At 46.7% G+C, this 10,805-nt stretch overlaps 1 protein-coding gene across 1 annotated transcript in view; it reads left to right on the top strand.

The window, feature by feature from the left end:
• Window positions 1–10,805, top strand: part of LOC128322200 (complement factor H-related protein 4-like) — a 65,671-nt gene that overhangs the window by 53,111 nt on the left and 1,755 nt on the right. Inside the window, exon 7 of the mRNA XM_053243014.1 lies at window positions 8,604–8,730. Within this exon, the coding sequence (XP_053098989.1) occupies window positions 8,604–8,730 (127 nt within the window). The remainder of the gene's footprint in view (window positions 1–8,603; window positions 8,731–10,805) is intronic.

Here is a 10,805-nt window from a genome sequence, read left to right as displayed (position 1 = left end):
CTGGAATGTAATTCATCTGGACCTTGTGATGTAAACTAACATAAGGCATCTAACGGCAATCTAGATACCTTCTAATCTAGATACCAATCTAGATACCAATCTAGGTACCCCTTCAGTGGCTGTTGCTGGTGTCCATCTTGCATTTCCTTTTAGACTGTGAGCCCTTTGGGAGACAGGATACCATCTTGTTTATTTCTATGTAAACTGCATTGAGAATGTTTGTTGGAAAATGGTATAGAAATACTCGTAGTAGCAGCAGTTCCCTTGCTTTCTCTTTCTCTCAAGGGAGATTACCTTGCTTGAGGTGTGATTCCCTCCTTTCTTTGTTAGTGTACCTGTTGCTTGGTTGGGCCATATTTTCCTGGTGGGAGATTGAAGATTCAAAATAGGAGTTTAGCAGCTGTGTCTTCTGTCTGTCACCCACTACCATTTCGCCATCATCTTCAGGCAGAAGACCTACTACTTCCTCAACCTTCCTCCTGTTTCTGAAAAAACACCTTTTTTCAATATCAATATTCTGATAACAACCAAATCTATTTCTCCATGTCAACTTCATTAGGAAATTGCCTAACTTCCCTAAATTACCACCTAGAGGTGGTAATGTGCTGGATAAGGGATAACAGAGCCTGAATTCAAGCAAAACAGAGGTACTCATTATGAGAGGTCGGAACTTTGGAAGTGGCTTAGATCTGCCTGTTCTGGATGGGGTTATACTCCCCTGAAAAGAGCAGGGATGTAGTCTGGGAGTAATTTTGAACCCCCAACACTCCCTCTTTTCTCTGGTTGAGGCAGTAGGCAGGAGGGCTTTTTATCAGCTTTGGCTGGTATGCCAGCTACATCCATTTCTGGAAACAAATGTCATTAAAGCAGTGGTGTATATGTTAGTAACATACAGAAACTCTTCTCACGATCCATGAGAAGAGCTTCTGTCAGGTCTGCAGGGAGAGCAGGCTTGGCCCCCTCTCTCCACAGATGATCAAAGAGCATCCCTGGGATGGCCAGATCAGCCACCCACATGACTGACGGCTCTGACACGGAGCTGTCGGGGGCTGCAGGGATTGGGGCCACCTCACCCCCGGAAGTCCCAGGATGCCCTGCGCGAGTGTGTGGGGCATCCTGGAGAGATCCCCAAGCCCTGGAGGCTGGCTGCAGCATCCCGGGCGGGTGTCTACTCATATGTCACCATGCGCCGTGGCGACACATGAGCAAATAAATGAGGTTAACTGAGCACTCACTCCGTTAACCTCATTTAAGGGGAGGGGGAATTAGGTGGGCTAGCCACCTTAGGAGCACTGGTCTCGCCTGCGAGCCCAGTGGTTCCCACGATCACAGGGAAGTGGGCTAAGCTCCCTTAGCCTGCTTCCCAGTGATCATGGGAATAGCCTTTCAGACTTGACTACTGCCTCAACCTTGACTACATTAGTCTGCCTTTATACATACCTGTAGTCTGGAAACTGCAGTTAGTACAGAATGCAGCAAGCAGGTTGGTCTCTGGGGTTAACCAAAGAGATCATATAACACCAATTTTAAAAGAACGACACTGGCTGCCAATAAGTTTCTGGGTGAAAAAGTTGGTTTATGTTTACCAACTGCTAGTTTTTCTTTGCTTGCGCAATAAAAGGTGTTTTGTTTTTTTAGAGTTCCCGGTGAAATACAAAGTGCTGGTTATTACCTCTAAAGCCTTGAATGGCTTGGGTCCAAGGTATTTAGGAGGACACCTTCTTCTTCATGAACTCCACCACCTGTTAAGATTATCTGGGGATGTCCAGTTGGGGTTGCCACCAGCTTGGTCGAATTCAAACCCAAATCAAACTGGTTCTAAAAGGTTCTACATAGGCTATAATGGGGTCTTGAACCAGTCCATTATTCCCTATGCAGAGCACACAGGGGCACTAAACTGGGGTGGGTGGTAGGCAACTATGGGTGTCTACCACTCACTGAACTCCAAAGCAATCAGACATCCCTGTGTTTTTTAATGATTTTTTAAACATACTTCAAATTTTTTGCATTTTCCCATGGGGAATAATGGGTACTCAAACCAGCCCATGATTCCCTATGCAGAGCACCTAGAGGCACAAACTATGCATAGCACCTAGGGGAACCCAGGTGTCCCAATCAACTACCAAACCCCAAAGCAGGCGGACACTCCTGCATTTTTTTAATTTTTCACTTTTCCTATAGAGAATAATGGGGATTCTAACCAGCCCATTATTCCCTATGCAGAGCACCTAGGGGCACAAACTGGGGGACACTTACCAAACCCCAAAACAATTGGACACTCCTGCAATTTTAGATGATTTTTTAAAGATTTTTCCATTTTTTGCATTTCCCTCATAGGGAATAATGGGGAATTGAGGATGCCTCAACTACCCCCCTGCGGGGTTCCTGGGCACCAAAGTGGATGTGAGTGCAAGGCAGGTATGGCCACATCTCCCCCCCGGGAGCCACAAGCCAGTGGAGTTCATAGTTTATTTTTTATATTTTTAAAAAATATTTTAGCCTGTTTCAATGCAATGAGTTCAGAGTTCACGGCAATTAAGGTCACACACTGTTCTACTTATGAATAGGGGAGGGACTCCTAGTCATTGCATTGAAACATGCTAAAATCTTAAAAAATATATTAAAAATAAACCATGAACCCCACCATCTTGGGGCTCCCGCCCCAGGTTTGTGCCCTTAGGTGCTCTGCATAGGGGTTGATGGTCCAGTTCAAGTCCCCATTATACCATATGGGGAAAATGCAATTTTTTCTTCTTCAAAAAATCATTTTAAAATCACAGGAGTGTCCAATTGCTTTGGGGTTTGGGTGGTAGTTGGCACCCATCAATGCCTACCACCCCAACCCATTTTGGAGACTTGAACCAGTTAAACTGGTTCGAATAGAACCAGGCTCTGTTTGGTTCGAATTCAGACCGGCATTGCCAATTCAATGCCTCGTTTGGTTCGAGTTCAAACCATTGAACCGAACCAGTTCAAATTCAAACCTGTTTGCACATCCCAAGTGGTTTCTTCAGAACCCTACTCTGCTTACACCCTTTTCGTGGGAATTGCTTGCAGTTGTGCCTTCAGTATCTTGCTTTTCAGAATCTCCCATCCCCTTTTACCTTGAGGATGGTGGTTCCCAACCTGGGGGCCTCCAGATGTTGCTGGACTATAACTCCCATCATCCCCAGCCACAATAAATTGTAGCTATGGCTGATGGGAGTTCTAGTTCATCAGCATCTGGAGGCCCCCAGGTTGAGAACCACTGCTTTGGGATTTCTAGCCCTGGAATCCTGTCTAATTTTTCTCCAAACTCATTAGAGAATTAAATCAGCTTTCCCAAAATCCCAAGTTCACATGCAATTGCCTTCAGATTTCCCTTCCTTTAAGATCATGGATTCCAATATAACATGACCACTTTTCCCTAAGGTTCCTCCCACTTCCATTTCATCACCCAATTCATTCCTGTTGGCAAGGATTAGATTCAAGATAGCCAAGGTGGAAAAATAAAGTTCTCAGCAAGGCAGGTCAATAATTAATTTGGACCTCCCACTCGTTGCCAAATCATCAAGGATAGTTGAAGTTCCCCATTATTACTAATGCCTGCCTCTGTGAAAATTTGGTCATTGAGGAATGCATCATTTGTGACTTCTGCTTGGCCAGTTACAGTAAACTACTACAATGAAAGGAACATAAGAACAGTCCTCAAGCTCAAGCCCATCTAGTCCAGCATCCTGAGCAGTAGTATAGGAGGCATACCTGGGTGGAGCGATGCTTCCTGTTGATCCGTGGTGACATAAACTAGATGACATCACCTTTGTGGGCTCAGTCAGGCCCTGCCCCAGGGGAGGAGGAAGGATTGGGTGACATCACCATACTAGCGTGTTTGGAAATGGCTGCACCCCCCACAGAACAGGCCCAGACATATTCAGCCAGGCCTAGAGTGCCTAGAGTGCCCTGCACCAATAGGTTTACCCCAGACATACCTGGCCAATAGAAATGGGTCCACCCTTCCAGCCTTCTGTATTGTTGAGTCACATAGTTTCTTAGCGTTTTGAGGTATCCCTGTATTGCTGAGTCACACTGTTGCTGTTCACTTGGCTATGTGATCATGGAATCTCTTAAGGGTTCTCTGGAGCCCCCAGTGCCACAACCTGATGTAAAACCTAAGCCAAGTAAGTGTTACATTAGCACAAGTTCAGATGATGAGAAATTTCTGCTTTCCAAAAAGCTGAGCCCGACTGTGGCGCTGCTCCCAGCAGCCTGAGTGCCAACGCCATGCACAGGCTGCTGGGACCAGTGCCTCAGCCACATACAGCCTTTTGGAAAGCGAGCACAGCACCCAGAAAAGCCGTGGAGCAGCAGAGGAGCAGGTAAGGACCTGCTTACCTAGTTTTTAAAGGAACTGATTCCTTTGGTTCCTTTTCATTCCTTAAAGGAACCAAAGGAACCTTAAAGGAACTAATCCAGTTTGGATGTGGGCACCCGAGCCAGCTCGTCATTTATCTATGGAGGCGCTGAACTGGTTTGGTCACATCCCTATTCTGCACAAATTGCATCCGCAAGTTCATGTTCAGCAGAGTTGTGAGGGGACTGACTCAGGTTCCCTCCTCTCTGAACTTGAATTTGGAGTCCTCATCATCCCACCATGATGCTGTTAACTTTTTTTGCAGATAAAATCTCTCACAACTGAGCCGACATGGACTCTACCATTACTACAGGATCAATTGTAAGGGTGTCCAGTAACTCCACTTGTTTAATTAGAATGGATCTGTTTCAATTTGTGATTCCTGAGGATGTGGACAAGCTTCCTGGAGGTGTTTGGCCAACCGCCTGTCCTCTGGATCCATGTCCAACATAGCTTATATCATTTAGTAGTGAGGCTCTTAGAGATGGCCTAATTGACATCTTAAATGCCTCACTGAGAGAGGGTAGAATCCCTTCATATTTGAAGGAGGCAGCTGTGAGACCTTTACTCAAGAAGTCTGCCCTAGAGCCCTCAGTGATGGATAATTATAAGCCACTCTCCAACCTCCTTTGGTTGGGCAAGATGGTTGAGAGGGTGGTGGCTGATCAACTCCAGGTAGTTTGGGGGGGCACTGATTATCTAGACCCATTTCCAATTAGCTTTAGAATGTGCTATGGGGTTGGGACAGCCTTGGTCGGCCTGGTGGATGATCATTACCAAGGAATCAACAGGGGGAATGGGACTCTGTTGGTTCTTTTGGATCTCTCTTCAGCTTTCAGTACCATTGACCATGTTATCCTTCGGAATCACCTGAGGGAGTTGGGAATGGAGGTACTGCTTTGCAGTGGTTCCATTCCTATCTCTCAGACAGATTTCAGATGTTGTCACTTGGAGATAGTTGGTCTGTGAAACAAGAGCTATTATATGGTGTCCTTCAGGGCTCCATCCTATCCCCAATGCTTTTTAATAGCTATATGAAAGCTCTGGGGATCATCAAGGAATTTGGAACAGGGTATTATAAATATGCTGACACCTGAATATATTTCTCCATGACATCAGCATCATAAATTGCATAGCTCCCCTAAATGCCTGCCTTCAGTCAGTAATGGGATGGATGAGAGATAATAAAGTTGAATCCAAACAAGATGAAGGTACTAATGTTCAGGGGTTATAATCTGAGGGTTGTGCTAGAATGCCCTGTTCTGGATGAGGTTGCACTCCAGCTAAAGGAGCAAGTACATAGTTTGGGAGTGCTTCTGGACCCAGGCCTCACCCTGGTGTCTCAGGTGGAGGCTATGGCCAGGAGCATTTCCTATCAACTTTTGTTGATATGACTGTGGTGTCCATTCCTTCAGGATAATGATCTCAAAACTGTGGTGCACTAACTGGTGTGTGGGGCTGCCTTGTATGTCGTTTGGAAATTTCAGTTGGTTCAAAGTGCAGCAGCTGGATCGGTCTCCAGGTTTCGCAGAGAGACAACATTATGCCTTTACATTACATAACATTATGTAAAACAGTAGCACTGACTTCCGATATATTTCAGTGGGGAGATACAAAGTGCTGGTAATTACCTTTAAAGCTCTAAACAGCTTAGGACCAGATTATCTGGGAAAGCATCTTCTTCAGTATGATCCCCACTGCACAAGGTCATTAGAAGAGGTCCGTCTCCGACTGCCACCAGCTTGCCTGACAGTGAGTCTTGTATTAGTCAAGACCTTCTCTGCTGCATTCTGGATCAGAGGAAGTTTCTGAGATCGGGTGGGCATGATAGAGATTTAGAAATCATGAATGTTATGGAGAGAGAGAATCCAGAGAAATTTTTCTTGCTGTCTCATAATATTAGACTTTGGTGACTCCGTTGACCCTTTTAATGATGTTCTCCCACATGTCCATGGTCATTTTGCATACAATTAGCAATAATGTGTGTCCCAAGTACAAAAGGCAAAGATCCAATGCAAGGATGGGGGTGGGAACTGAAGAAACTTCCACATGCATACAAAGGATCTTATTTCCTCTCCTTTCCCCCCTTCTAGAGGAACCCTAAAATATGGAAGGAGTTTTGCAAGGAAGTGGGGAAGGAGGCCGTTACCAGAATGGGAAGTGAAAGAGTTCCCTTGCATGATCAGAAGCAACCTTGTGCTACTCTGGATCCAAGCCAATATATTTTAAAGTCCACTTTCTTGCACAGCGAGGGACTTAATTGCTCCACCCACCTGCAGTGCCTGGCAATCATGGTAATTTGTTTGTCTAAGCATCTGATATCTGGTAGTTTAAAGAAAATTAGATCCCAATGAGCAACACCCCCAGAGGCGTAACTATAGGGGGCATGGGGGGCACATGCCCCGGGCGCCATCTTTTCGGGTCACATGGGGGCGCCGCCATGACCAATTTTTTTTTTTAATTTTCTTAATACAAATTTCTCCTGTTCAGTGCAGCAGCAGTCAAGGGAGCGCGTCGGCGCCCCCTCCCCCATGAGCGGTCCCTTCCGCACCGCCCCCCCTTGCTTTGCTGGCAGCCAGTCAGTGGCCTGGCTTGGCGGCGGGTGCCTTTCATGCTACTCACTGCGCCTGCCCTTGGCTGAGGCTCGCTTGCTCCGTCGTTCGCTTAGTCTGGAACAGCCAGAAAGAGGCCCTCTAGTGGCTTGCCAGCCAGAGGGTCTTTAGTCAGTGACGCACTCGCGACTCGGCCGGCATGCCGAGTCGCGCTGCGCATGCGTGTGGTGCGTCCGTCCTCTGTTCGCCTGCACATGGTGGCGCGGTCGCCATCGGGGAGGAAAGCGTCGTTGCTGGGGCTGGGGCTGCACTACCAGTTGCAGGGGAGTAATGGCAGGGGAGAGGGCATGCCCTCAACTCCTGTCTGTGGCTTCCAGTGGCATCTGGTGGGCCAATGTGCGAAACAGGATACTGGACTAGATGGGCCTTGGGACTGATCCAGCAGGGCTGTTCTTATGTTCTTATGTTCTAAAAGGGATAGGATTAGGTTGCAAGCAAATACTTTTGCACATATGTCAGAGTGATTACTTTCTTTTCTTTTCTTTTCTTTTCTTTCTGCCTATCTTGCCTGCAATGGGAGCTGCTCCCAAGATCCTCCAAGATGGAGGAGTGGCTTCTCAGACTGTGTAAGGACTGATTGAAGAAAGGGGAGCAGCTCAGGATCTTAGGTGGGGGTCTCTAGATAGCATTCACAGTCCTTGCGAACTGACCAAATGTATCAATGTATAATAAAAACCTACCTTGCCCATACCAAATGCTGCCTTGGTATATACATTTGTGACAATTTTCCAACATGCATGTGAAGGAGTGCCACAATGGCATAGTGACTGGAGTGGCAGACTATGACCAAGGAGATCCGGGTTAAAATTTTGATTCAGCATTGAAGCTCACTGTGTGATTGTGAGCCAGACACAAACTCTGTTAGTCTAACCTACTTCACAAGGTTATGAGGATAAATTGGGGTGGAAATTTATTTATTTATTTATTTATTTATTTAGCAATAGCACTTACATTTATATACCGCTTTATAGCCGGAGCTCTCTAAGCGGTTTACAATGATTTAGCATATTGCCCCCAACATTCTGGGTACTCATTTTACCGACCTCGGAAGGATGGAAGGCTGTCAACCTTGAGCCCCTGGTCAGGATCGAACTTGTAACCTTCTGGTTACAGGGCGGCAGTTTTACCACTGTTTTACCACTGCGCCACCAGGGGCTCAGTTATTTAATTAAATTTTCTTGTATACCACGTCCTCCAAAGACTCTAGGCAGTGAAGAGCAATACCAATATCAATTAATTAAAATAAATAATAATAATAATAATAATAATAATAATAATAATAATAATAATAAAGGGATAAATGCCTGGCGAAACAGGTGGGTCTTAAGAAGGGCCTTAAAAGCAGCCAGGGAGGGGGCTGAATGAATCTGAGTGGGGGGGGGGGAGAGTCTTCCAAAGAAGAGGGTTGGCCACAAAGAAGGCCCTCCTATGGGCCCAGTCACCACACACTACACCAGGGGCTAGGACACTGGGAAATAACCTTGTAGGAATATAGCTTACAATTGAACCAGGCAAGGAGGACAATTGTCTCTGGAACCCTGCTCCCTGGAAGGGGGTCTGCCAGCTGGGTAATAGCTTGCTCTTTTCTTTCCTCCTTGCAGAAGGCAGAGGGGGCCAGGGACCCATTGTCACTTTTTGTCCTTGGGCCCTCTCCAACCTTGCTACAGCCCTGGAGCACGATTGTATACCACCCTGAGCTCCATGGAGGAAAGGATGGACAAAAATAAGGTAAGTGAATGAAATGTCAGTGGTTAATATTATTTCTTGAAAGTACTATGGCACTAGGATGAGTGAAGTATGTAAGGAGGGATGTTCCAAAGATCTTGCAGGAGTTGTACCTGGGCTGCCCGCTTTTAGGAGTGAAGGATACACTTTGCCAAGCTGTGTGGCAACAGCACAGTGATGGGGGTGCCAAACCTAACCCCTGCCCCTTGGGACCACAACCATTGAGAACAAAGCCATCACAGATCTTCACAGCCCCTCCAATTTATCTGAACAGGGCCATCCTGGACACTGTTGCTTGGCCACATTAGAACATGCCAGGATGGCGGAAACTGGTGTTTTATATAGACACTAGTAGTTTTAAGCCCGTTTAAATAACGGGCGCTAGGACCTTTTTTTATTATTTTGTTGTCCTTTATTCCTTCTCCTTTTCTCTTGCCATCCTTTTTTTTCTTATATGTATGCAAAAAATGATACAGATGAAACATGTGAAGCTTCTCTTTGTATGGGGAAGAGTGATGGGAAAAGCTTTATCGGCTGAGTTTCTCTGTCGGTCATCTGTTGCTGTTCAAGGCACATATAAGAAAAAGCCACATCCCTACTTGCTGCCTTGTAAGCTAAGAGCAAAACAGCTTCTCTACTCACCCCCCACCTTCTTTTCTCTTCCTGATGTGAGTTGGATTACTGCCCAAGATGTTGTTTCCTTCCCGCCTCTCGCCCTCCCAGCTTCCCAAAGTCTCCTTCCCCGCTCCCCCCCAATGATTAAGGGCCAAAATGGCCCATGAGAAGGCCGCCACCGCCCCCGCCTATCGCCCACCCAGCTGCCCGAGCCCACCTTACCCGTTCCAGCCCGCGACAGTCGGGCGAAGAAAAAACATAATTCGCGAAGAGGAAGTGAGGAGCTCATGAACAGAGCTCCTCTCTGTGCTAATCTGCTGCCCATACTGTTGCAATGGACATTAGCGTTAGACGTTAGCGTTAGCGTCCTTTGCAACAGTATGGGCAGCAGATTAGCACAGAGAGGAGCTCTGTTCCTGAGCTCCTCACTTCCTCTTTGCGAATTATGTTTTTTCTTCGCCCGACTGTCGCGGGCTGGAGAGGGTGGGCTCGGGCAGCTGGGTGGGCAATAGGCGGGGGCGGCGGCGGCCTTCTCATGGGCCATTTTGGCCCTTAATCATTGGGGGGGAGCGGGGAAGGAGATTTTGGGAAGCTGGGAGGGTGGGTGAGGGCTTGGGCTCCGTCTCTTTCGGCCGAGGCGGCGGCTCTGCCGCCGCCTCGGCCAGTTTCCCCCACCGCCGCTTCTCCGGCTTCTTCGGGGCGGCTGCTTGTGGCCGCCCAACATGGCTGCCGGGTGCTGGCCGTCGTGCCTCCCTCGGACTGTTCTGAGCATGCGCTCCGCGCATGCTCAGAACGTCCGAGGGAGGCACAAACACACGCCTTGGTGTCCGTCCACGGACAGACACCAAGGCTTTTATTAGAGAGGATGTGTTATGTGTGTAGTACCTGTGATGGTTATGTAACAGATTGTATGATATTTTTATGATAGTTGTAAAATAGTTTAATGGTATAGAAGTTTGGTGATTATTATAGAGTGTAAACTGTGTTTGATTGACAGCTGCAGTAGAGAGATCTGCTGGTGGAAAAGGATTTTCCTTTTCCACTTAGAATGCTGGGGGAAGGCAGGCAGATGACAACTGAGGAGAGAGAATGCTCAGAGGCATGGGGGTGGGGGAGAGAAAGGAACAAGCTAGGCACCATTCCCACAAGAGTACAGCAGGAGAAGATATTTCTATCTTTTGTTAGCAGAACTGTTTCTGCTAACATCTCTGTAACGAGGATTAAGGTAACCATTATGTAAGTGTAACCAACAAGCCTGAAGTACCACAATGAAACAAATAAAAGTCTTGTGGTTTAATCTCACCATTAATTGTTGATAATTCCTCCCCCACATTTTCTAAAGGGGAAAACCCTCTACCATGCTAAAGAAAAGGGGAAGGGAATATTGATCTCAGGTACAGGAAAGAAAAGGTAACAAAAGGAAACAAAAGGAAATGAAACAAAAGTAATAATTTCTTATTATT

This window comes from Hemicordylus capensis, chromosome 4 (genome assembly GCF_027244095.1).
Source record: "Hemicordylus capensis ecotype Gifberg chromosome 4, rHemCap1.1.pri, whole genome shotgun sequence".
Taxonomy (NCBI): Eukaryota; Metazoa; Chordata; class Lepidosauria; order Squamata; family Cordylidae; genus Hemicordylus; species Hemicordylus capensis.
The sequence above is the reverse complement of the archived record's forward strand: the minus strand, read 5'-3'. Positions and strand labels throughout refer to the sequence as shown.